At 44.0% G+C, this 27,067-nt stretch overlaps 1 protein-coding gene across 2 annotated transcripts in view; it reads left to right on the top strand.

Moving 5' to 3' along the window:
• The window catches only part of ATP8B3 (ATPase phospholipid transporting 8B3), an 81,425-nt gene that overhangs the window by 9,930 nt on the left and 44,428 nt on the right, over positions 1 to 27,067 (top strand). For both annotated transcript variants that reach the window (XM_027853214.1, XM_027853213.1), the window contains exons 2-10: positions 13,389 to 13,490; positions 14,979 to 15,070; positions 16,276 to 16,389; positions 19,182 to 19,280; positions 20,272 to 20,333; positions 21,542 to 21,614; positions 22,119 to 22,189; positions 24,883 to 24,965; positions 26,550 to 26,708. In XM_027853214.1, the coding sequence (XP_027709015.1) occupies positions 13,445 to 13,490; positions 14,979 to 15,070; positions 16,276 to 16,389; positions 19,182 to 19,280; positions 20,272 to 20,333; positions 21,542 to 21,614; positions 22,119 to 22,189; positions 24,883 to 24,965; positions 26,550 to 26,708 (799 nt within the window). In that variant the 5' untranslated portion in view covers positions 13,389 to 13,444. The remainder of the gene's footprint in view (positions 1 to 13,388; positions 13,491 to 14,978; positions 15,071 to 16,275; positions 16,390 to 19,181; positions 19,281 to 20,271; positions 20,334 to 21,541; positions 21,615 to 22,118; positions 22,190 to 24,882; positions 24,966 to 26,549; positions 26,709 to 27,067) is intronic.

Genomic DNA, 27,067 nt, shown 5'->3' with positions numbered 1-27,067 from the left:
CAGGGTCACACACTAGTAAGTGGCAAGTGTCTGGGGCCAGATTTGAACTCAGGTCTTCCTGAATCTGTGGCCAGTGCTCTATCTATTGCGCCATCTAGCCGCCTCCAAGTTTGTTTGTTTTTTTGTGTTTTTGGTTTTTGGTGGGTTTTTTTTGGTGAGGTAATTGGGGTTAAGTGACTTGCCCAGAGTCACACAGCTAGTGAGTGTTTTGTGTCTGAGGTCAGATTTGAACTCAGGTCCTCCTGACTCCAGGACCAGTGCTCTATCTACTGCACCACCTACCTGCTCCACAGATATGCCTTCTGGCCCTCCATGCATTGGTACTATAAAGACTCCCTTTCTGGATCTTCCTGACCTATCCCTGGCTGAAGCCACATTGCCAGCATATTCCAGAGAGGAGCAACGCCTCAGCCTCGGACAAGTCATTTAACCTCCTTTGGCCCCAGCTTTCTCATTTATGAGATGAAGACTGGTCTCTTTCAGCTCTAGGTCTATGATACTGGGCTCCTAGGATTCCATGGGGTTGCCCACTATCTGTGTATTCGGGCCATCACTTTAAGAAACACGCACACACATATATATACACACATACAGATGTCACTTGGGTGTCACCTGAGCAAAAAGATAGTTAACTGTCTAACCAGTAGGCTGGTGGCCCCACAGACCTGTTCCTAAGAACCTTTAGACCCCAAAATATCAGAGCTGAGAAGGGCCTTAGAACCTAGAAAGTCAGAGCTGGGAGGGCTCTTAGAACCTAGAAGGTCAGAGCTGGGAGGACCCTTAGAGGATATGGAATCCAGTCATTTTAAGGATAAGTTAACTGTAGTCTAGAAAAGGGAGGCAATTTGCCCAAGGTCACATAGGGTGTAAATGGTCCAGCCCATGGATAATTAATAATACTAGTCAGTGTATATGGTCAGTGCCATGTGGGTAGGACAGACAGGGTTGAGGAAGCTCAGCAAAAGGAGAGAGATCTCTGCAGTCTGGTCAGAGAAGGCTTCCTGCAAGAGGTGACCCTTGACCTGGTCCTGGAAGGATGGAGAGGATTCAGCCATGTGGCTAGGAAGGAAGAGAGACCCTTAGGTGGGAAGGGAATAGTATGAGTCAAGGTATAGAAAAGGGGATGTCATGTAAGGGATGGTGAGACCTCTTTGTCCAGATCTCAGGGTATATGGTGGGAGATAAGATGGAAGAAATCAAGTGGGGAAGGGCCCTGAATGCTAGGCAAAGGACATTGGGAACCTTTGGGAGACATTGGGAGTCCTTGATTACTGAAAGCAATCAGAGCTTGGTTTTTATTCATTTATTTGTTTGTTTGTTTGTTTGTTTTTATCTTTTATTTTTTTAGAGCTAGGTTTTTAGAAGATAGATTTTGCAGTGTGTGCAGGTGGGAGTGAAGGAAATAGACCAGTTACCTTAGTCCCTAGTGATCCAGGGAACCTAGCCTGAGTTTAGGCCCTGCAACCTTCCCTTGCTTGGGCCTTAGCCCTTCCCCTGGCCTTCCTAGGAGCCCTTGCAGGTTGGCTCATATTTCTTCATTATCTTGGTGATGAGTGAGAACAGTGTAGCTGGTGGATGGAGCTCTGCCTCCCCTGCTCCCTGGTCCTTTATTTCTTCTTTTTGGGGGGGGGGGGGCAATGGGGGTTAAGTGACTTGCCCAGCGTCGCACAGCTAGTAAGTGTTATGTGTCCGAGGCTGGATTCCAGGGCTGGTGCTCTATCCACTGTTCGACCTAGCTGCCCTCTCCCTTCTCTCTTCTTGCTCCTGCTTCTTAGTCGGACTCCCCTCTGTCCCCATGGGGATGTTCTTCCTGCCCCCATTATCCCAGATCCTAGCCAAGGCCCGGGGTTCTGTGGGATTATCCATAGAGAAGGGAGATCACCTGCTGAAAAGCGACTGTCTCACCAGCAGCCCACCCCGGCCCACCCTGTCCCAAGTTTCTTCTCCTGTAGTCATTCCTGATCTCCAGATAACAACAATTTGCTTTTATTTTTCTGTCTACCTTAAAGGAAGATTTATTGATGCCTTCTGCTTTTTTTTTTATATTAGAGTCATTTCTGGAAATGCAACCCTCTTTCCCACCCCACCCCAAATTGAACCTCCTCTTGTAACAAAAAAAAGTTAAGACAAAACACCCAATTTCAGTGACTTCATCTGTATACATATTTTATTATGTGTTCTATAAGATCATTATTTGTTTTTTAGTTTATTTAGCCACTCACTTTTCTTAGAGCTTTTTGAGTTTGAAACAGTGCTGTGAAATTAAGTCCCCATATGATTACCCGCATTTTACAGCTCAGTGAATGAAAGTTCACAGGGGTTAAAATGACTTGTCTATGACCACATAGCTAATAAACCAGGAATCAAATCCAGGTTTTCTGACTCCAAATCAAACTCCCTTTTTCTACCTCTCAGATACGGGCTTAAGACTTCACTTTATAATTACAAGTTGCTTAGCCTCCAGGTGACTCTGCCCTACCGTGGTCTTCGGGGTTAAGATTCAGACAAGAGCTTGGGCTCATAGGATCACAGATTTAGCACTGGAAGGAACTTCAAAGAACGTCTAGTTCAGCTTCTTCATTTTATAGATGAAGAAACTAAATCCCAGAAAAGGTAAGTGACTTGCCTAAGGTTATACAGATTGTAAGCAACTGAGTTGAGATTTGAACCCAAGTCTTCTGACTTCAAATCCAGCCCCTTTTTCACTGCAGCACATTGTTCTGCTGTTCCTATGCCTGGCTTCCTGTAAGCCTGTGGGCTTAGTAGGTAATAATAAACCTTTGGGGAATTGATTTGGAGTCAGCCCAAGGGCCTGGATTCAGATTCCAGATCTGTTACCTCCTGTTGTCTTTTTTTACCTTGGGCATGTCCCTCCCCCCTCTCTGAGATCCAGTTTCCTGATCTGTAAAAAGAGGAGGTTAGACCAGAGTAGGGACTATTAGCCTAGGGTCCATAAACTAGTTTTTAAAAAATATTTTGTATTTCAGTAGAATTGCTGTCCTTGGCAATCCTCAACATTTTATTTTATGCATCTAAAATGTTAATCTGAGAAAGAATCCTTAGCTGCACAGGACTGACTGCCCAAGGGGCCCAAGATGCAAAAAAGGGGAAAAATCCTTATCTAAGGTCCCTCCAGCTCCTCCAATCTTATGAATGGAATGGAATTTTTTGCTTGCATGAAGAGGTAGCTGGAAGGGCCCTTAGAATATGGAATGTCAGAGCTGGAAGGGTCCTTAGAACACAAGATGTCAGAGCTGAGAAGGTCCTTAGAATACGGAATGTCAGAACTGGGAGAATCCTTAGAATATGAAATGTTAGAGCTGGGAGGATCCTGAGAACATAGAATATCAGAGCTGGGAGGGCCCTAAGAACACAAAATGTCAGGTCTGGGAGATCCTCTGGAGACTGTTTTTCAGATGAAGAGAAATGAGGCTTAAAGAATGGAAGGGCCTTGGCCAAAGTCACACAAGATTATTGATCCCAGAATCTGAGCTCCTTAGGTGCCTGGTATTGGGGTTAGTAATTTACATGTCATTCACTAATCCCAGTCTCCGTGCCCTTCTCTGCTTCCTGAATAACCTCTTTGTCTCAATGGAAGCCTGGAAAGCTCCAGAGGAAACAGGGCTGGAAAAATACCCCTGCAGGCTATTGATGGGAAAGTCTCCAGGAAGATCACAGTAACAATGTTTGCCCTTCACTTTGAAACTTCCACGAGGAGAGGAAAACCCTCATAGAATTTTAAAAGAGAGACAAAATGGATGTATTGAGTCTGCAATTACAATCTTGGAGGCATAACAAAGCAACATACCAACAGAAAGCAGAACCACACTCTTTGCCCAGGCAGCAGTAGCTAGCCAGAGTCTCTGTAGCCTTTCAGGAGCAAAAGGCTGCTGGGGTCCACAATCCTGTAGCAGAAGGTGGTTTCTGAACCTGGGGTTTGTGAACTCGTGAGTAGTTAAATTTTTTTTGAATTTATTGTTCAATGTAATTAGTTTCCTTTATAAACCTATGCATAAAAAAACCATGATTCTGAGAAGTCCATAAGCTTCACCAAATATGACCACCAAAGCCGACACAAAAAAACATGAGGAACAAGTGCAGTGGAGTATAAGCTCCTTAAAGGCAGAATCTGTTTTCTTTTTCTCTTTGTATCCCTAGCAGCTGGCACATAGTGAATGCCTTTCTTGTTGAATTGAATTGTATCACTCAATTTCTGGATCATGTGAGCAACAAGATGGAGCACTAGACATTTTCTGATTCCCATGATCTCTCAGACCTCTCCAAAATAGAAACTTTGCAATAAAGATAAAGAAACATCAGTAGTCTTCATGGTCTAGACACCTAGAATTTAAAAAAAAAAAAGATTAAAAAACAAACCCATGAAGTGACACTTAGAGTTCCTGAACTCATTCACCTCTCATGCTATTTGCAGCAAAGCCAAGCAGACCCAAGGACCCTATACAGATTTATAAGCCCATCTCCACACCCTGGTCCCTTCTTCCTCTTTCCACTACTATGGAGACTCCAGATCAGGCTGTGCAACTTTGCCCAGGCAGCAACAGACAGCCAGCATAGCTGTAGCCCTTCAGAGGCAAAAGGCTGCTGGGGGCCACAACCGTGTAGCACCAATGCTGTAAAGCTCTATACTGCCAGTGTGGGGAGGACCGTCTCACACACACAGCATAAAGATAGCAGCTCTCTGAACTTGCTCGGGTGCACCACCCTGTAGTATAAGCAGGGCAGTTTTGAACTGCTGGGGCCAGGTCAGAGAACTAAGGAACAGAGAGAGTTGGACAAGATACAATATATGTGGGGGCCTGTGAAGCATTCCACTAAAGCTGAGGGAAAGAGCACAGCATCCAGTTGGGGCCAGTTCTGATCATCCCAAAATCACTTGAAGCAGACATAGGTTGGTGAACTGTGAATTGCCTGGCATGGGAGAAGGTAAGGACACTTTGAGATCTAGCCCCAGAGGAAACCACCATTAGAGAAGATAGAATGAGCAAGTAAATTGGGGAAAATCAGGAGTAAAATAAAGACTGAAATTATATCTCAGAAAGAAGAAAACTCGAAGACCTTGAATGTAAGCAGATAAATCAATAGGAAAAACATTATCAACAGAAGGAAATATAATCTCCAAATCTCATGAATTAATTTAGGCATCTAAGAATAAATACTATGAAACAAACAAAAAAATGATCTGATGTTTGATAAGGTAGAGGATCCTGTGGAATGTGAGGAGAACATGGAACCAAAACATGCTCTCCCTGAGTGATTCAAAAGAGAAATGAGAGTTATGAGAGCAGAATTTATAAACTTCACAGCAAAAATAATGGCCGGATTAGAAAAACCAGAATCTACAATGGCAGGTCTCACCTAAGAAATGAAAGAGAGAACAATATTTTTGGGCATGCAAATGCACAGAAGTGAAGAACAATCTAGAAGAAGCAAAGCAAAACAGAAACAGAATCCAATATCATTAAAAGAAAATGTGCTCAAGAAAAAAGTGAAGACAGGGATGCATAGAGACAATCTAAGGATCATAGCTCTCCCTGAAGAACATGACAGAGTGAAAAAAACCTAAACACCACAATGCAGAAAATAATAGAAGAGGACTTCCCAGAACTTCTGAAAATAGAAAATGAAATACAATTGAAAGAATTCGTAAATCACAAAATACCCAAAGCTGCAAATTCCTAGGCATGTAGTGGTTAAATTGAACAATGTAATTCAGAAACAGTAAGTTCTTCATGTGATCAGTTAAAAGAATTTCAAATACAAAGGAAAGAAATGTTGAATAATACAAGACTATTCTGCAATCACCAGAGAATGTAAGAGATAATGGAATGATGTGTTCTAAAGAGCAATAAAGCTCAAGATGCAGCCCAGGGTGATCTACACTGCAAATCTGAGCTTAATCATAAATGAAAGAAGATGGATGTTCAAAAATAAAGAGGCATTTGAAACATTTGTAGAAAGAAAGCCCAAGAGATTATTTGCTTCTTGCGCATCTGAAACAATAGAAATGCAGGTGGAATCAGTAAATGCAGCACAGGATAGCAACAGCAATGAAGTAACAGCAGAGAGACCAGTAAGGGACTTTTTTTCTAAATGTACACAGGCACACAAGAGTAAAGGCAAACACCTGGTGGAGGTAACAGTGAAGAGGTGGGCATGGAGCATGATGGTCAGAACCTGGTGACACCCTTCCTATAAGTGAATCAAAAATTTTTTCCAGGACATTACAGCATGGAAGGATACATGAAAAGGGAGAGGCTAACAGGAGGAAGAGAGAGGAATGCTAAAAAGGCAGAAGTAGTTAACATATCCTTTATAGACCATAACACAATAAAAATAGTCATTGGCTCAGGGATTACGAACAAAAGATACAGACTCAAATACAGACTTAATAATGAAATCCTAAATAATGAGTGGGAAGGGGAACAAATCATAGAAATAATTAATAACCATGTAAAAGAAAGTGATACCAAAATCTTTAGGAGGCAGCTAATGCAATCCTCAGGGGAAAATCTTTTCCTTACATTAATAAAAAAAAAAAAAAGAAAGGATTAGTAAACTAATTATGTATTTTAAAAAAATTAGAAAGTCAATGAATAAACTTAAAATAAGCATAAAAAGGAGATACTAAGAATAAGAGGGAAAATAGATAAATCAGAAACCAAAAACCCATAGAAATGATAAAATTAAAGGCTATTTTTAAAAAAGGCTAATAAAATTGATAAACTCTTAGCTAATCTGATTAAAAAGAAGAAAGCAGAAAATCAAATCAATAAAATAGCAAATGTGCAAGGTGAAACCACAGCAAAACCAGAAGAAAAAAAATAATCAGAGCATATTATATATAATTATATGCTAACAAGACTGAGAACATAGAAGAAATAGAAGAATTTACCACTCTCTTTTTAAAGAGGAAACTGAGATCCAGAGAAAATTAGGAACTTGCCTAAGGCTACACCAATGCTAAGAGATTGATAGGGGTGGGGATTCCAACTCAGGCTTCCTCATTCCCAGTCTTGGTTTCTTTTCTCCTTATACCATCTTGTTTCCTGTTGGCATATTCACACATATCACTTTCAAACCTTGTTCACCTTTTGAATTTTATAAATCCCAACAGGGAAGTCTTTGATTCTGTCTTGAGCCTCTGATTACATAAGGGTAATAGGAAACAAAAATCACATCTTTGATTTCCAGAAGGGTTTTAATGAAAAGGTATTACAAAAAAAACAAAACAAAACTCCACCCAAATCTAGGAACTCCAACCCCAAACCTCAACTAAAAAACATCAACTAAAAAAAATCTGCCAGGGCATTTTTGTGGCTACCAGTTTTTAGAGGCATCTTTGGTGACTTCCTTTAACTGTGGTAAGAGTCCAGAGACTCAGGGAAAGCCGGTCACTCTGAAATGTAACACAACCTCATGCTTTTTCCTTAGTCAGCCAACAACCTATGCTTTTCTTTTTTTAAAGACAGGAAGGTCCTTCCAAGGTCAGTATTGTTTGTATGGTATCTCCATTGGAAAGGTGAGGGGCTGGGGTTCTAGAATAGCCCTTTCTAGGTTATTAGGGGAGCCACTGGGCAAGGACTTGAAAGGGGAAAGGAAAGAGAGCTCTCAATGTTACAAAGAGCTAGTGAGTTGCTGGTGGGGATGCTGGGAATCCTGAAATGCAAGGGTACAGGGTGAGTGCCTCAAAAGAATTCCACCACTCAAGCTTTCTTTCAGTCAGAGTAGAGGTTTTATTATAACACCAGTTAGGCAGGTGAGATTCCTAACAACTCTGTGCAATTTAATGGGGGGGGTAAGATTGGTACCTTTATACAGAAAAAGGGAAAAAGGGACTAAAGGGTCAGTGAGAAGATCTGGATGGGATTAAGGAGAGGCAAGTAGCCTGGGGTGGGCCAGGTGCAGACAATGAAAGGAGTTAAGTGGTCTGGGCTGGGTTGGAGGGCCACAATGAAAGGACAGTTAAAAGGATTACTGGGATGGGTCAGATGCCTCAGATGAACACCAGGGATCTGGGCTACTGAAATGTATGGGAAGGTTTAGGGGTCCAGATCCCCTATCATTTTTACCGTGTGGCCCATAAAGATTAGGAAGATTGAGAGTTGGAAAAGACTTACTAACATTTATATGCTTTAAAAGTTTTCAAAGTGTTGCAAACACATGACCTCATGAAGAGGCAGCATGTTGGATTAGATGGGGCATTGGACCTTGAGTCAGGAAGGCATGGGTTCAAATCCTGCCTCAGATACTTACCAGCTGGGCAGGTCACTTCAGGTCCCTGGGCTCGGGTTCCTCATCTGTAGAATGAAGGGATTAGACTTGATAAACTCTAAGGTCTCTTCCAGCTCTAAATCTGGGATCCTATGATGATTTGATCTTCTCAGCAACCCTGTTTTATTATCTTGATTTTACAGTTGAGGAAACTGAGGCTCAGAAAAGGTAAATGATCTGCCCAGAACAACATAGAGGGAGGATTCAAACTCTGGACTTTCCTGATTCCAAGTCCTGCGTTCTGTGTTATGCCATGCTATCTTTTCACCATGCTCCTTTTACAGTTAGAGAAACTGAGGCCCACAGAAGTTAGGTGACTTACCCAAAATCACATAGTGAGTATACGGCAGAGTCTCTGGTCCCCAGTGCTCTTTCTATCATATTCCGCTGACCCTTTATTCTGTGGATACAGACAGAGCAGCAGCCCTCTAGGGCCTGGGAAGAAATCTCTACCTAGGAAAGCTGGCATGCCTGTGGCAGTCTGGGGCTTCCTGTGGGCTTTTCCTTGTGCCTCTACTCACCCAGCTCAGATGTTCCTTAGAAAGAATAGAGTTATAATATCATAGATTTAGATTCAAAACTGAAAGGGGCCTTGGAGGCCATTAAGTCCATCCTCCTCACTTTACATATGGAGAAACTGAGGCACAGAGAGGTTAAAGGGCTTTCCATGGATTGCACAGCTAGTAAATGTTTGAGGTGGCATCTGAACCCAGGTCTTCCTCACTCCAAGCCCAGAGCCATTTGGTGCTCTGCAGGCAATCTCATCAAAAGTTCATCTTTTCAAGGTCAGAATGTTGTGTGGTGTCTCCATGGGTTAGCAGCAGGGACTTTGGGTAGGAGATCACCAATAGGGATCTTGATTTGGCCATTTTAGGAGGAACACTGGCCAAAGCTAACTGGGATGCTCGTGGGCCTGGTGATTGTGCCGTGTTCTGCTTGGCCCCAGAGAGCGGAAACAAGAGCTAAAGAGCAGGCAGATTTCCATTGCTAGAAGGGAAAGCTTCCTAATAACCAGTTGTCCGAGAGTTAAAAGAGCTGCTTCAGGAGGGCAGCCAATGTTCCTTGCCCCAGTAGTTCAGGAAGCAGTTAAGTAGTGCATTGAAGAGACAGCAACAGGCCTCAGGAAGACCTGAGTTCAAATTCAGCCTCTGACATTTACTGGCTATGGAACTCTGGGTGGGTCATTTAGCCTCTGTCTGCCTCAATTTCCTCATCTATAAAATGAGGATTGTAATAGTACTTGCCTCATATGGTTGTGGTGAGGATCAAATGAGATGATATTTGTAGAAAGTCCTTAGCACAGGGTTTGGTGCATTTTTGTTGTTGTTAAGTCTTTTTCAGTCATATCTGGCTCTTCGTGACCCCATTTGGGGTTTTCTTGGCAAAGATACTACAGTGTTTTGCCATTTCCTTCTTCAGGTCATTTTACAGATGAGGAAACTGAGGCAAACAGGGTGAAGTGACTTGCCCAGGGTCATACAGCTAGCAAGTGTCTGAGGCCAGATTTGAACTCAGGAAGATGAGTCTTCCTGACTCCAGGCCCAGAGCTCTATCCACTGCACCACACTTAATAAATGCTTGTTTCCCTCCCCTCCTTCCCCTTGTTGGAGGTCTTTAATCTGAGTCCGGATATCCACTTTAGGGGGATGTTGTTGAGGGGATTGTTGTTCACATGGCCTGGTTTCCCTTCCTATTGTAAGATTCTGTGGTTCCTTGAGTGATGAGCCAACGTGCCCCCTAGGTGTAACAGGTAGTCACCTGTCTGACACATAATTCTGAGGTCAATCCCATTTCCCTCTGTGTGTGCCTCCTTCAAAGATTGCTGCTTTTGCCAGCTTCCAGGTTGAGAAGTCCCTGATGTCTGGGTGGATAAGTGCAGGGCTTTCTTCCTGGGTCCTGGCATTGCTTCCAAGAGGCCATGATTTCATCAGAACACTTGAGGTTTGAAACGACCTCTCCACTTGCAGTCAGGTTAGTTTCCTGAGAACAGATCCATTTACTGGTCCAGCTTACAATAAGGGTGCCCTGCTAGCAATCTTCAAGAACCCAGGGCCACCTTCACGCTTCAGTGAATCATCAGTGGCAGGTCTTAGTTAGGAATCCATTTATTTATTCATTCCTTCAACAAACATGGATTTTGCTCCTACTGTGTGCACAGGGATGTGCCAGGTGCTGGGAGAGACTCAGGTTTAGAGAAAACCCAGCGCCTGCTCTTTGAGCTCATGGTCTTAAAAAGAAGACAAAATATTTCAAGGTACCCATAACAACCATGTTTTCCTCAAAACCAGACCAGAGCATGACTCTTAATCAACTCCCCACTTCCATCCTGGCTGGGTTATCCTTGCTCTGTTAACACCTCCGTTTTTAAGGCCTCCTCCTCTGATTGGTGAGTGTCTGAACTTCCATTGGGGAAAGCATCCCCAGTGGCTGCACTGTCTTCAAGCCCGGACCACCCCAGGACTGCTTCTCCTCCATGTCTCCAGACTGGTGCCCCTAACCTCCCCCCCATCCCGGTACAGTTTTTGGGTCCTTTTCAGTCTTGTCACCCCCAAGAATGTTAGCTCCTTGCACAGCTTTCTTTTGTTCTTGTCTCTCTTTTTGGTTGTGTTGATATTCTCAGCACTTAGCACAGTTACTGGCACATAGCCCATATCTCTGTATGAAATAGCTATCTAGCTATCTCTCTACCTCTCTCTATAATCTATCTCTCTATATCTCCATCTCTCTTTGTCTCCTCTCCTCTTCTCTCCATCTCTCTCTCCTCTCCTCTTCCCTCTTTCCCCTCTCTTCTTCCTCCTTCTCCTCCTCCTACTTTCTCTCTCTCTCTCTCAAATCTTACTTTGGAAATGACAAATGACTGAATTTTGTCAATAACCCTGTTGTAATCCTCTTCAGAGTTCCCGTCAGTAAGGTCTTCAAAGTGGTTTCACCTAAGGATCCCATGGAGTGAGGTAGGGTGTACAGCCCCCTGAGGTTGGGTGAGTTCCTCACAAACAGGATTTCATCCACTCCTTAGGACAGCCCTCTGAGGAGGTGCTGTTATCTCCATTTTAAAGGTGAGAAAAATGAGGTTCAGAAAAGTCACAAGACTTGCTTCACCTGACCTTGCTTTTAAATTAGTATAAGCAGGAATTTTTCAGGGACTTGCCAAAATGAGATCACAATTTGTAATTAGCATCTTGATTCTTTGTAAATTAGCTCTTTTTTTAATTAATTCATTAATTTTTAGTTTTCAGCATTCACTTCTATAAGATTTTGAGTTCCAAATTTTTCCTTCCTCCCTGCACTCTACAGGCTATACATGTATGATCATATTAAGCATATTTTCACATTAGCCATGTTGTAAAGAAGAATCAGAACCAAAGGGAAAAACCGTGAGAAAGAAAACACAAAGAACAACAGAAAAAGAGAAAATAGTATGCTTTGATCTACATTTAGACTCTATAGTTCTTTTTCTGGATGTGGATAGCATTTTCCATCATGAGTCTTTTGGAATTATCTTAGATCATTGCATTGCTCAGAAGAGTTAAGTCTAACAAAGTTGATCATTGTACAATGTTGCTGTTGCTGTATACAATGTTCTCCTGGTTCTGCTCACTTCACTCAGTATCAATTCATGTAAGTCTTTCCGAGTTTTTCTGAAGCCTGCCTGCTCATCATTTCTTATGGAACAATAGTATTCCATTACATTCATATACCACAACTTGTTCAGCCATTCCCCAATTGTAAATGAGCCCTCTTAAAGTGGTTGAAATCAAGTTGTCCTCTTAAGGAACCTTCCCTCCTCCTATATACTGTGGTGTTGTTGTTCAGTCCTTTTTCAGTCATATCCAATTCTTCATGATCTCATTTGGGGTTTTCTTGGCAAAGATGCTGGAGTGGTTTGCCATTTCCTTCTCCAGCTCATTTTACAGATAAGGAAACTGAGGCAAACAGGGTTAAGTGACTTGCCCAGGGTCGCATAGCTAGTAAGTGTCTGAGGCCGGATTTGAACTCAGGAAGATGAGTCTTCCTGACTCCAGGCCCAGAGCTCTATCCACTGAGCCACCTACCTGCCCATGTGCTGTGTTAAGTTTGTACAATTTATGAGAAAAGGTAAACCTCAGAAAATCCCCTGTTCCATCCCTCCCAAATTCCTTAAGGAAGAGATACAATGGCATTAGTGTCTTCTCTCTGTTCATCATCCTGTAGATATCTTCTTGCTCATGGTGGTCTCCATGTTGTTTCCCCCTTTACAAATCCAGGGGTGGGGAACTTGTGGCCCTTGAGGTCCTCAAGGGCGGCCCTTTGACTGAATCCAAACTTCACAGAAGAAATGCCCTTAATAAAAGGATTTGTTCTGTAAAACTTGGACTCAGTCAAAAGGCCTCACCCAAGTACCTGGAAGGCCACATGTGGCCTCGAGGCCAAAGGTTCCTCACCCCTGGGACTATTAGAGTCCCTCAGTAGTCCCCAATTAGTCTTCAAGGACAGGTCCTGTCTTTTGCCTTTCTTTATATCACCAGCATTTAGCACAGTGCCTGGCGCATAGTAGCCAATCAATAAATGTTTATTGATTGACTGCTGCCCGAGTGATATTCCTAATGCATGGATCTTCCCATGCCACTTCTGTACTTAATAAATTTCATTACCTTTCAGATCAAACACAAGTTCAAAGCCCTTTCCAATATGGCTCTAACTTACCCTTCCAACCCTATTATATATTATTCCCCTTCACAGTTGTATGTTGTTTCATATTATATATTATTTCTCTTCACTCAGATCAAACTGGCTTTCTTGATATCTTCTACAAATGACTTTTGCACTGGTAGGCCCCCATGCCAATCATACATTCTTACTTCCCTGTCACCTCTGGGAATCCCAAGTTGCCTTCAGAGGTCAAAGGGCCTTGCTTGATCATCCCCTCAGCCCCTAATGCCTCTTTCCACTCCAAGCCTCTGTTTCCTTATGTGTAAAATGGGGATAATAATAGCACCTACCTTACTGGATTATTTCAAGGATGAAATGAAATAACACCTAAAAAGAGCTTTGCAAATCTTAAAGCTCTATATCAACAGTAGGTATTAATATTATTATTTTATTCTTTGTATCTCCAGGGCCTGGCACAGAGTTAGTAATTGCTTAATTGACTGATTCTTGTGGTTCTACCAAGATGAGTGCCCAGGATAATATTGAAGATGAAAATGAGAAGGAGCCAGGTAGGTACAGCTTGGGGCTTGGGGTCAACAGGGAGGCAGGTGGGGCTCTGGGAAAGGGACTAGATTATAGTATAGTTACTTGTAAGCTCATGGAGTCAACAAGTGTGACCCAGGGGACAAAAAAATGGGAGCTCTCTGACTGCACTCAGAGAGGTATGGTGTCTAGGATGATACTGGGAGACGAATCAAATTGTGGAGAGCCTTAAATGCCGAGCTGAGGAGTTCGTATTCTGTCTTCCAGACCGTAGAGAGCCACTGAAGCTTTTCAGGGGAGTGGGGTTGATTGTTTGGAGGTGGGGGTAAACTGAAAGCAGAGCTAATAATCCCCTTGTCCCTAATTTGGAGCATTTTTATATGGTTGTTGATTGCTTTTCTTCTTTTGAGAATTTACCATTCACATACTTTGACCATTTATCTATTGGGGAATAGCTCTTGTTTTTATATGTGTGATTCAGTTTCTAGTCAACTTTCTAAGAATATAGGTTACAAAGAAGGTGCCAACGTGTACTGGGCTCCAGGAGTTCCCTAGACCCATGAAATCATGGGTCCTGCCCTATCCCTACTATGTTCAAGGAGTGGCATTCTTAAAGCTTCCAATCGCACTGACTTTTGTAACTATCCCTAAAAAGGGTAATGGAAGGTAATCTCAGAGGGAAGGTATGAGCAATGGTGGGAGGGTGGGGAGAGATTGGAAAAAACCTCTTCTGTAGAAGATGAGAGAAATTTAAATGGAGCATGAGGGCCAGCTAAAGAAAAAAAAGATATGGGGTTGGAAGATTGAGTATCATGGCATGTTGGAGGAACAGCAGGAAGGCCAGCATGTCTGAATGAGGTGTATGGAGGGGGATGAAGTCTAGGGAAAAGGTAGGAAGGGGCCAGTTGCAAAGGGCTTTAAAAGCCAAACAGAAGATTTTTTTTGTATGATCCTGGAGATAATGAGAAGCCGCTGGAGTTTAGTGAATAAGATGGTCTTACTTTTGTTTTAGTAAAATCACTTGGGCAGAAAATGGGGGGATGGTATGGGAAGGAGATGGGTTTGATCCAGTAAGTGATTAACAAGCATTTATGTATTTACTGTGTGCCGGGTTCTAGGGACATAAAGGCAAAACAGTCCATGCCCTCAGGGAGCTTGCATTCTAATGGAGGAGACATGTAAATAAGTAACTACAACTGGATAGCTAGAGAGTGGATGTAGGATAAGGGGAGGCCCTAGCAGCTAGGGAGGGAAGGAGCCCCTGGGAGGGACTTTGTGGCTGGAGGCTGGCCTGATGAGAGGAGAACGTTTAGGGGAGCAGCATCTCTGCCAGAGCCGATTGCGGTTCCTGACTCCACTTTGTTTATGAATCTCAGCCAGGGCAGACAGCCAGAGCAGTTGCTCAAAGCACCCTCCCTTCTCACAGGAGATGCTGGCTTCCCTCCTGAGGTGTAGTTAGGCCCTGTTTTCTCATTAGTGAGAGTCAGTGAGTGGGTGCTTGACTCTCATTTCAGATTTCACTTGGGAGGTGAAGGCCAACGACCGTGATTACCACAGGCAATTCAAGACGAAGTCGTTTCTGTGTTGGAAGAGGAGGAAGTATTCGGTGAGCCTTGGACTTGGTAGCCTTAGACCCCAGCTGTGGGCCTGCGGGGACCTGGGGGCACCTGGGAAGCCTGGGGTTAACTGATAAGTTGGAGTGGGTTCACACCTGGGGAAGGGCTTGTGGGGCAGGAGGTGGAGAGCCCTGTGATGGAAAGAGCCTTGAACTAATAATAAGAGTGAGTATTGGTATAGATTTAAGCTTTGCAAAGGTTTTATATATTATCTCCTTTGATCCTCATTTGAGGGAGGTCCTATGACTATCTCCATTTCACTAACTGGGACTAGGAGAGATTAATGAGTTGCCCAGGGTCATACAGCTAGTCAGTGTCTGCAGTGGTATGTGAACACAGATCTACTGACTCCAGGTTCAGGCTCTAACCACTAAGCCAACTGAAAGTCTGAAGTTCTGGGCTTAAGATAGCAGCTTTGTCTAAACCTGCATTATGACCTTGGGCAAGTAGTTTCCCTTTCTCTGGATCTCAGTTTCCCTCTCTGTAAAATGAAAAGGTGAACAAAATGATTCCAAAAGTCTCTTCCAAGTGCCATATGCTATGAGAGGAGTTCTGGAAACATTGCAGACAGGAGATCAAGGACCCAGGCCGTTTTTGCCTCTCTCTGCTCAGAGATTCCCCTTTTTTTCCTATTCACCTCCCTCCAACCTCCATACCTAATTAGTGTCTAAGTCTTGAGAGTTGGGTCAACAAGCATTTATTAAGCAGTTACTATATGCCAAGCACCTGTCCTTAAGGAACACGTATTCAAATAGGGGAGATGATGTAAGTAATTAGGAATAAGCAATATAGAGTCAAAGACCAAGAAAGGCCTCCAGCTGAAGCCTGCTGCATGGTACAGTGGATAGAATGATGTTCTTGGACTAGGGAAGACTTGACCTTGGGAACACCTGAGTTTGGATCCTGTCTTGGATACTTTCTAATTGTATGACCCTGGGCAAATCACTTAACCGCTCAGCTTCAATTTCTTCATCTGTAAGATGGAGATAATAATAGTACTCCCCACACAAGGTTGTTGCATGTAAAATGCTATATAAATACTAGTTGCTAATAATGATGATGATGATGGATTTGAGCTGAATCCTGGAAGTTCTTTGATCTGGGTAGGAGCTTTGGCCCCATGCCCCAGGGGCAGGCAGGGTGACCCTGTTGTCCTCAGGCACTCTCACCCCAGTAGAGATTGTTGTTATTGTAGGACAACACCATTAGGACAGCCAAGTACAACATCCTGACCTTCCTGCCCCTGAATCTCTATGAACAGTTTCATCGAACGGCCAACCTCTACTTCCTCTTTGTTATCCTCCTCCAGGTGAGTTACCCCTTCAGTAATGGAGGCAGGGGGAGTCCTCATCTGCTCTGGCTGGGACGGAGCATGAATAAGGTCACTGCCCTTCCAGAAAGTGTGGGGCAGGGGAAGGAGTGTGTTGACTCGCATGTCTGGCTCTGCTGCTAACTTTGGTCAAATTCCTTCCTTGCCTGTGGGCCTCAGTTTCTCCATCTGTAAAATGAAGTGAGTTGGACTAGATGATCTCTAAGGTCCCTTCCATTTTTAGTACTAATCCTACCAACTCCTGACATTTCTATGGCTCCTTAAGATTTGCTAGGGACTTTAATGCAATCCAATTAAGCACCTACTATGTTTCATCTGCTTTCTCTAGCTCATGTAGGTACATTGTTGTTTGCATATTGTCTTCTTTTCTAGAATATGAGCTCATAGAGGGCAGAGAGTGGTATTTGCCTTTCTTTGTTATCTCAGAACTTAGCACAGAGCTTGGGACACAGTAAACACTTGATAGATGTTTATTGCCTGATTAACTGACTGCCAAACTCTGTACTAGGCATTAGGAGGACAAAGACAAAATTGGAACCATGTCTGCCCTCAGGGAGCTTACATTCCCATTTGATCTTAGTGCCACCTTGAGAGGTACGCAGGTATTATCTATTCTACAGATGAAGAAACCAAGGCTCATCAAGGTTAAGTGATTGGCCAATGGTCAGATGGCTATTAAATGTTGGAGGCGGGGTTTGAACCCAAGTCTTCCTGACTCCAAATCTGATACTCTATCTATGACACCATGTTGCCTCTCTGTGCTAGAGATGTTACAGAGGGCCTAGAATCCTTGAGAATGGGATTGATAGTACATGGAGAAGGTGGGTAGCACAGTGGTGACTGGGGGGCATTTGGACAAGGGAGAGAGGGACAAAGTAGTTAGTGTGTGGGTCTGGGATTATAGGGCACAGTTGCCAAATATGCCTGGTGAGGGTTTGGTGTGTGGTTTGAGGAAGGAGTAACCAGTAGGCTTGATTAGCCCTCTTGGTGACCCTTGGGAGGCCCTACCCATTGTTGGCATGTGCTTGGTGTGATTGAACATGTGGGCATTTTAGATGACCCCTGGATAGAGTGAGGTAATCTATTCCCCTGGTTTTGTTTTGGCTTGTAGGCCACAATCTCTTTGGTATCAAGGAATGGGTGGGTGAGCCCAGGAAGGGAATGACTGATGAACTTGGCAGGAATGCAGAAACAAAGAAGACTTCAGGAGGGCAGCCATGCCAGGGTGAGGCAGGGTTAGAAGCTAGGGTGGCATAAAGCTAGCCTTCTTCAAGGCTTGAGTTTAAAGGTCACTGGTGAGGGCAAGGAGGACCAACCATTTCATCTGTGATGATGGAGGTGACTAGGTAGATATCTTGCATTTGGATAAGAGATGGTATGGTATAGGGGAAAGATCTGAAGACTTAGGGTAAGTTGTTAAGCCATTTTTCAGTCATGTCCAACTCTCTGTGACCCCATTTGAGGTTTTCTTGGCAAAGATTCTGGAGTGGTTTGCCATTTTCTTCTCCAGCTCATTTTACAGATGAGGAAACTGAGGCAAACAGGGTGAAGTGACTTGCCCAGGGTCACACAGCTAGTTAGGTGTCTGAGGCCAGATTTGAACTCAGGAAGGTGAGTCTTCCTGACTCCAGACCCAGCACTCTATCCAATGTCCAGCCTAAAGACTTCAATTCAAATCTTAGCTTTGACATTAAAGTAGATAGGTGATTTTGGGCAACTTAATTCCCTGAGCCTCAATTTCCACATCTGTAAAACAGAAATAAAAAGACTTATACAGAAACCTCCTGTGGTTACTGTGAAGAAAACACATTTTATAAACTTGAAAGAGCTATAGAAATGGGAGCTATGCCCCTTCATTGCACTGCCCCAAAGAAATCTTCCTGGTACAATTCATCACTTGTGGACCCACCCTCTCCTTTCCCTCTTGACTTATATTTTCTTCTCTTTTCTTTTTTATTCTCTCCCTCTCCCATCTCCCTTTTTGTTCTGTTCCTTTTCTTCTTGTTACCCTCCTCTTTTCTCCTTTCCCTCTCTCTTGCCCTCTCCTGTCTTCTTTCTCCCTTCCCTTCTTCTGTCTCTCCTCCCTTCTCTTTTCTCCTCTCCCTTCTCTCTTGCCCTTCCTTTTCCCCTTTTCTTCTCACTTCTCACCTCTTTCTTCTCCTCTCTTCATTCATCTCTCTCTCTCTCTCTCTGTCTTCCTCTGTGTCTCTGTCTTTCCATCTCTGTTTATCTCTGTTTGTTTCTCTTTATCTTCCCCTCCCCAGTAGGGTCAGTTCAAATCAACAACAAGTATTTATTAAACACCTTGTCTGTGGCAGGCACTATGCTAGGTGCTTGGAAGATGGGGACAAAAACAAATAATGCATGTCTTCAAGGCCCTTATATTCTACTGGATTCTATTAGAGTGAGGTCAGATTGTGGAGGTCCTTGAGTGCCAGCCTGAGGAGGCTGGGCTTTTCTGTTGTGAGCACTGGGGAGCCATGGAACATATTTAAGCAGGGCAGGGATGTGACCAGATCTGAATTCTCTTGAGTGATCCACCAGGATCTAAGGATTTCTTTGGTTCTACTGGTATCTATTCTTGATCTTAGCCTGGGCCCCCTTGGAGGCTGATCCCCACCTCTTGAGATGATTTTCCTTATGCTAAAGTCACTCAGAGACCTAGGAGACAGCAACAGGTGTGTTAGGTCAGGCCAAATCTTGGCTGGAGCCAAGTGGGGAGGGTGGGTCTTATGTACATCAGGTCAGTGACTCTGCTTTGTCTGCCTCAGACCATCCCAGAGATTGCTACGCTGCCCTGGTTTGCACTTCTGCTGCCACTGGCCTGTCTCCTCACCATCCGAGGGGTCCGAGACTTGGTGGACGACATAGTGAGTTCATGGGGGTGGGGTCCTTCAAAGTGCATGGTGATGCTGGTGGTGACTGGGGGAGAAGGGCTGGCCTGATCCTTAGAGAAACTGGCCTTTGACCCTGCAGCATGGCTGATGGCCCCTGATCTGCTAACCCATAGAGGAGGGAGCAGGGGGGAGGTAGGCCCTGGGACACAGGCACTTTGGCAAGGAGACCCTAAAAGTGATGGACCAGAGCCAGGTTAAGGAGAAAACCACATAGTATGAAGAAGAGCTACTGTGGGGAGAAATATTGGTGGTGGAGGGCAATGGTGGGCTGTGATGAGAGTACAGCAGAGAGGATATTGGAAGTGAGATGAGAAGATTGGGAAATATTTGACCTGAGAGATAGAGCAAGCATGCCCCCCAGATATCAGCGCCTGGGAGCAAGGTTCTGGTTGCCCCATCCTCGTTATGGTTCTGTGGGGCAGCCTTGATGTATGGGTCATCATACTGGATCTGCTGGCTATTTCCCTTCTTCTTGGCCCAGACTGTCAGTTCCCATCTCAATATGACTCCCCTGGGATTGAGAAAATTAATATTATACAATTATATTAATAACTAATTATTAATTTGTGGTATTATTCGCTATAGGATGATGAGGTAAAAGTTGGTGAATGTTATCATCTGATACAGATACTCACCCCTCCCTCAAGCTTAGCCAGAGTTGGCAGCTTCAGCCAATGTGATGGTCCCCAGGTTATAGGCAAGGGCTGGGCCTTACCCAGGATAGACAGGGTAGAGGGAGTAGCAAAGAAGGAAGAGAGATGGCATATACCGTGGGAGGGCACTGAGTTTGAATCCTGTGTCACCTTGGACAAGTTACCAACTTCTCTGGGTTCCAGTTTCCTTATCTGAAAAATTAGGGGGTTAGATTCAATGACCTCTAATGTCCCTCGTACCACTAAATCCATGGTCCTACAAGGCTCACACAGTGAACTTTTCCCCCTTGTTTTCCTTCTCTCTGCCCCAGGCCCGACACAGGAGTGATTGGACAATCAATGGCAGGCCCTGTGAAATTCTGCTGGGGAAAAGGTGAGTCACCTTGCCAGACCATCCTGAGCCCTGCAGCTCTTGGGAACCTTTCTCCCACTTGAGAAGTGTTTACTCACCATTGGTGGCCTGGGTAGGCCAGTGCCTTGGAGTCTTTGATCCTCAGCAAACTGAGTGGTAGATATTTAGCATTGGGGAGTCCTTTTGATTTTAGAGGATCTAGTTGAAGTAAGGGTGTACACCCAATGTTCCAAAAGTCTCAAGGCAATTTTAAGCTATTAAAAGTAGATAGCTATAGAATGCCAGAGCTGGGAGAGCCTTTAGAACCCAGACTGTCAAAACTGAGAGGGCCCTTAGAACCCAGGATGCCAGAACTGGAAGGGACCTTAGAACCCAAAAGGTCAGAGTAGGAGGGTCCTTAGATCACTGGATGTCACAGCTGGGAGGACACTTCAACGATAGGTCATGAACTTTAAGAGCTGGAAGAGAGAAAAAACTCTATGAACTGATGCAGAATAAAGTGAGCAGTATTTGGAGAACACTTGATACAATAACAACAACATAGAGAAAAACAACTTTGTAAGTCTTTAGAATTCTGATCAGAGCAATGATCGCCCAGCCAAGTCGAAAGGAATGAAGATGAAACCTGCTGCTCAGCTACAGAGACGGTGAACTTAGGGTGCAGAAGGAAGGATACACATGGGCATGCTCGCGGAGGGAGTTTCTATTGGGGAATATGCAGCTATGACGAGGGCCTTTCAATTTTTAAAAATTTGCTCAGTGGGAAGGGCAGACTAATAAATATATTTTTAAAGAGTTGGAAGGGACCCTGGAGTTTACCTAATACACAACTCCCTCACTTTACAGTTGATGAAACCAAGGCCTGGAGGGAGAAGTGACGTACTTATGGTTCCTCAGTGAATTGGTGACAAAATTGGGACCCAAGACCAAATTCTCCTAACTCCCAGTCCTGGGCTCTTTCACATCCTAAGAATTCAGAGCCTGATCCCTCCTTTCTTGGGGGACAGAACAGTGTGGTCCACATTCAGGAAGGTAATAAAATATGCTGGGAGTCAGGGTTAAAAGCACTTTCCATCCTCAAGATAGGGAAAGGTTACTTTTCACTCTGGCCATCCAATTGGAATGGAGCTAAGGCATGTGCAGGCTTGTAGAAAGAGCCCAAGGGAAGGACGCCCATTGTGCCACATTTTCTAACTCTACTTACTTCACTGAGGAATTTCTCTTTGTAGCTTCTCTAAGAAGAAATGGCGGGATATCCAAGTTGGGGATGTCGTCCGTTTGTATAAAGATGATTTTGTCCCGGTAAGTCAGCATCTGGCCACTGCAGGCCTAATAGTGAGGCCTGCTTGGCCAATCTTAGGAATTAGAGTCTTCTGTCTGGAAAAGATTGCCAAGGGTCATCTTAGCTGTCCCCTTGCCTCAGAATCCATCTAGGCTTCTTTAGTCAAAGGTCATAATCTGCAAAGAAGGAGATTTCATGGCATGATATGTTAGAAAGGGTCCTAGACTTTCACTCCTGGCCCCAGAGTTCAGACCCCACCCCTGATACAAGGTCTCTTTCCTTTTCTGAGCCTCACTTGTCTCATCTGTGAAAGGAGGGTAATAATAGTTTCTTTTCCTCCCTGTTATGATTGATGTTAGAAGAGCCCATAGTAAACCCTGAATCGCTTGGAGAAATAAGAAATGAAAATTACTCTTCTACTTCCCTCCCCCACCCCAATTTAGTTTTTATCACCATCCTTCCTCAGATCTAACTTCACTTTCTCTTGCTGTAATTCCCTACATCCTTCTTTGTGGGGCTCAAAGGCTGACCTACTCCTGTTGGCCAGTTCGGAACCTTGCAGCCTGTGCTACGTGGAAACTGCAGACATTGACGGGTGAGGACATCAGGGTCTCTAGGAAGGAGTGGGATGGGGGAGGGCCAGCATCAACAGAAGCAGGACTAGAAATCCTGGGGCCTCAGAAGATCTGGGGACATGGCTTTTTCCTCTCGCCTCCAGTCTTCAATTTCCTTTCTCCCCCTTTACATTGATGCTTTTTTCTGTTGTCATTCTAATTTCCTGCTATACTTCCCGCTTCTATTGAACCCTCTTTTATAAGAAAGAAAAACAAACACACAATACTAAGTGAGGAAGCAGTCATGACTGAGAGAGTATGTAACAATCTGCCCCGGGAGTCTCCCACCTCTTTACCAAGAGGACCCAGCCTTTAATCAAATGAAAGAGATCTTTAGTTACAAGAGTCTGCTTGGGTTAAACTTAGTAGAACTGGAAGGTACATTTGAAGCCACTTAATTAAGCCTCTCACTTTACAGTTGTAGAAACTGAGACCCAGGGAGGGATATTTAGCTTGGTCAAGAGAAGGTTGGTTTTTGGGAGTGGGGGAAACATATGACAGCCATCTTCAAGTACTTGAAAAGTGGTTATGTGGAAGATTTTGTTTGACCCTTGAGGATGGAACCAGAAGCCGTGAGTGGAAGGTGTAAAGATTCAGCTTTAGATGTGAGGTTGGGGAAAAAAGTGAACCAATCTTCCTAGCAGTTAGAACTATCCAGAAAGTGGAATGGGCTACTTCCTTGGCAGGTAGTGAGCTCCCCATCACTGTAGGTCTTAAAGCACAGCCTGAATGACTCTTTGTCATTGCAGATATTCTTGGTCAGGTAAGGGTTGGACTGAAAGTCCTAGAAAACTCCTTTCAACTCAGAGATTCTCTAATTCTCTAAGGTTTAGGTGACTTACCTAAGATCACAAAGATGGCACAAAGTGGCAGAGACAGAATTCAAATCCATTAATCCAAAAATAATATTTCTCATTCCTTTTTTAAAGCAAAATTTATATCTTTTGTTTTTTATATCAGCTCTATTTCCCAGTGTATCCCTCCCTCTCTCTTTCTCAGAAAGTCACTCCTTATAACAAAGAATAATAAGAGGAAAAAAAAGTAACAACACAGCTTGACAAAACTAACCAACATACCAGAAAAATCTGATGTTAAAAATATGCAGCGTACCTCATCTGTAGACCCTCACCTTTACAAAGATGTGGGGAGAGATGACCTCTTATAGCTCTTCTTTGGGGCCAAACTTGGACATTATGATTTCTCAGCGTTCAGTTTCAATTGTTTTATTATTCTTTCCATCGACCTTGTTGCAATCATTTGTATATCATCTTCCTGGTTCTGCTCACTTCACTTTGCATCAGTTCATATAAGTCATCCTGTGCTCCTTTATAGTCATCATTTTCATTGTTTCCTGTAGTTGCCATGTTCTACAACTTCTTTAACCGCTCTACCCACCCTGTCAATGAATAGCTCTCATTTTTCTGCCTCTTTATGTTTTATGGTTTACACAGTAAAAAAAAAAAAAAAGTAAGCTTCTTGAGGACAGGGATGGTAATATTTTTTGTCTTTGTCTTCCCACTGCCTGGCACCTAACTGATGCCTGATACTTGCTTGCAGAATCAGTGATTGAATGGACCTGGTAAGAAAGGTCACACTGGAATGATTATCCTCATTTTCACAGATAAGGGTGAGAGAGGAAGTGATTAGTTCAAGGTCACACAGCTAGTAAGTTTCTGAGCCAGAATTCAAACTTAGGTCTCTGGACTCCAAGCCCAGTGCTCTTTCTATTATACTTCCTGAACAATGTACCCTACATCTAGATTTGTGCTGGGAGAGATGAGGAGGATGTCACAGAAAATAAAACCTCGTCTTTGCCCTTGTTGGGCTCACAGCCTAATCTGGAAGTTGAGCTAGAGATCCATAAAGAGTTAATTAACTAGCTAATAACTCCATTTATATAATACCTTTTAAACTTTACAAAACATTTTCCTTTCAAAAGGAGGGAAGTATAAGGTCACTGGAATTGTTCCCCTTTGACAAATGAGGAAACTGTGGTTCAGAGAGGTGAATGGCCTGCTAAGGGGCACGGAGCTGCTAAGGCTCAGAGCCCAGAGGCTAAGCTAGGCCTTCTGCCTCTTTCCACTGCCTGGCTCCCATGTGGTAGCCCTGAGTGGTTTACAAAGTCTGCTGAAGTGGGTGGGGGGAAATTATTATCACCATCACTAAGGTTCAGAGCAGGCACTTAACCTGGAACAGTGACTTAGTTACAGGAAAAGAATTTGAGTAGTTTCTCTGACTTCTGGGTCTCTGAACAAGTAACAAAGTAAGGGATCCTCAAGTTAGAGCTGGAAGAGAGTACAAAGGTCATCTAGTCCAGCCCCCCCAACCCTCTGCCCCATTTTACAATAGGACCATAGGGTTAAATGACTTGCCCAAGGTCACTTGTTAGTAAGTGGCAGAGTCAGGATTTGAACCCATGTCCTTTAGCTCTAAATTCAGTGCTCTGTGGGAGGTATAGTAGAAAAAGCCCTACTATTGGGAATCAGAAGATCTAGGACCTAGTTTCAGTTCTGGTAGGTTTCTAAAGAAATGATTGGTGGGAGCCATCTTCCTGTGGATTGCAGATTCAAGTGTGTGTGTGTATGTGTGAGTATGTGATATTCTATGAGGATTAGTGCTTTCCCAGCACTGAGGAACTTGCCTCATAGTTGCCCTATCCCTGTCTTGTTGCCAGAGAAACCAATCTGAAGTTCCGCCAGGCCCTGAGCATCACCCATAAAGAGCTGGTCAACATGGACAAGATGGCAGCCTTTGATGGTAAGCAGTTGCTAAAGAACCATAGACATCAACCGAAGGGCTCTGTGTGCTCCTTGTCCTTAGCAGGCATGGCCTTTGAAGACAGGTCACAAAGGAGAAGAAATTGGCTGATCTACCCATCCCCTAAACTGAATTCCCTTCTTGCTCCCTAGCATTCTCTCTCCTGTCCAGCCACCAAATCCTACTCCATGATTTTCAAATCCCTTAACTTCTCTGGACTTCAGGTTACTCTTCTATAAAATGGGGGATTTACACCAGCTAATCTCCCAACTATCTTCCAGTTTCAGTGATCTTTATTCTCTGGTCCCTTTCAGCTCTGCTGTCCCACCTTCCACATCCTCAGGGGCCTCCCAGCTAATCCTATCTCTCTCCTTGTATTCACTGCCGAGCCTTTTCTTTATTCACTTCTTAACCCTTTGAACTCTGGCTTCAGATGTTACCTTCTTCAAATCTTCTCTTCAAAGGTATGAGTGATTTATTAATTGTCAAATCTTCTGACCTTTTATCAGTTCTTATCCTTCTTGGTCTCTTGGTAGCATTTGGCAACTGTTAACCTCTTTTTTCTTAATTTTTAATTTTTTTGAGAGGGAATGGGGAAAACTGTTATCTGTTTGACAACTCCTTTTCCAACTCTTTTGGAAAGGGAAGGAGGAAAGGAATAAACATTTATATAGCACCTACTATGTGCCAGGCGCTGTGCTAAATAAATGCTTTTCACAAATATTGTCTGGTTTGATTCACAACAACCCTAGGACATAAGGTTCTATTATTATCCCAATTTTACAGTTGAGGACACTAAGACAAATAGATTAAGTGACTTGCCCAAGGTCACACAACTAGTAAATGTCTGAGGCTGGATTTGAACCCAGGTCTTCCTGACTCCAGGCCCAGAGCTCTTACCTCCTTTCCCTCCTTCCAAACCAACCATCCTCCTTCAGCTCTTCACTTCCCTCTAGGTGTCTCAGAGTCAGGGCACTTGGATTCAAATACTAGCTCTGACATTTTGCCAGGAGGCCTTGGGTCACTCAAATATTTTATCTCCCTAAACCCTAAAATCTCTAAAATGGGAAGAATGCTTCTTGTACTACCTACCTCATAGTGTCATTGTAAGGACTGAACGTAAACTTTAAGAGGCCTATAGTAGTTGTTACTGTTATTATCTTTTATTACTGAGAGTGTGAGCTGGACTTGGCAGCTGGGAAGTCATGGGTTCAAGTCTCACCTCTGACACACACACAGGCTATGTGATTTTGGGCAAGGGGTTTTATCTCTCAGGCCTCTAGGCAGCTTATTAAGACTCTTTAATTGCAGAGAAAGTGGTGTGGCCAGCATTAGTAGAGGGAATTTCCTCCTCTGGGAAGCCCACATAGCAGTGAAATTGCAGGTCCAGGCCCTATCCTATTAATATTATTGATAGTATAGATTTAGAACAGAGAGGTTAAGGAATTTCCTCAAGGCTGCTCAGGGAATTAGAAGCCCAGGACTGTATCTTCCTCCTTAAGGCACCCTGGGCCGGGCTCAGAGCCCAGTGCTCGGCTTGCAGCCCCCGGCCAACAGCCTCACACTGGTTGGTTGATATGACAGGGGTTGTGGTGTGTGAGGAGCCCAACAGCCGAATGCACAAGTTTGTGGGGACCTTGGAATGGAAGGGAGAGAAATATTCCCTGGACAGCGAGAAGATGCTCTTGCGAGGCTGTAGGATCCGCAATACTGACATCTGCTATGGCCTGGTCATTTATGCAGGTGAGCCCACACTGCCCTGTCCAGCTTTGTCCTCTTCAGCTCGATTTTCAGTGTTCAGCCCTCCCAGCTCTGACACCCTGTGGTCTAAGGGCCCTCCCAGCTCTGACACCCTGTGTCCTAAGGGCCCTCCCAGTGCTAACATTCTGTGTCCTAAGGGCCCTCCCAACTCTGACACCCTGTGTTCTAAGGGCCCTCCCAGCTCTGACATCCTGTGTTCTAAGGGTCCTCCCAGTGCTAACATTCTGTGTTCTAAGGGCCCTTCCAGTTCTGACCTCCTGTGGTCTAAGGGCCCTCCCAGCTCTGACACCCTGTGTCCTAAGGGCCCTCCCAGCTCTGACACCCTGTGTTCTAAGGGTCCT

The sequence above is a fragment of the Vombatus ursinus genome, unplaced genomic scaffold (genome assembly GCF_900497805.2).
Source record: "Vombatus ursinus unplaced genomic scaffold, bare-nosed wombat genome assembly UNPS02009918.1, whole genome shotgun sequence".
Taxonomy (NCBI): domain Eukaryota; kingdom Metazoa; phylum Chordata; class Mammalia; order Diprotodontia; family Vombatidae; genus Vombatus; species Vombatus ursinus.
This window is presented reverse-complemented; position numbering and strand designations above follow the sequence as displayed.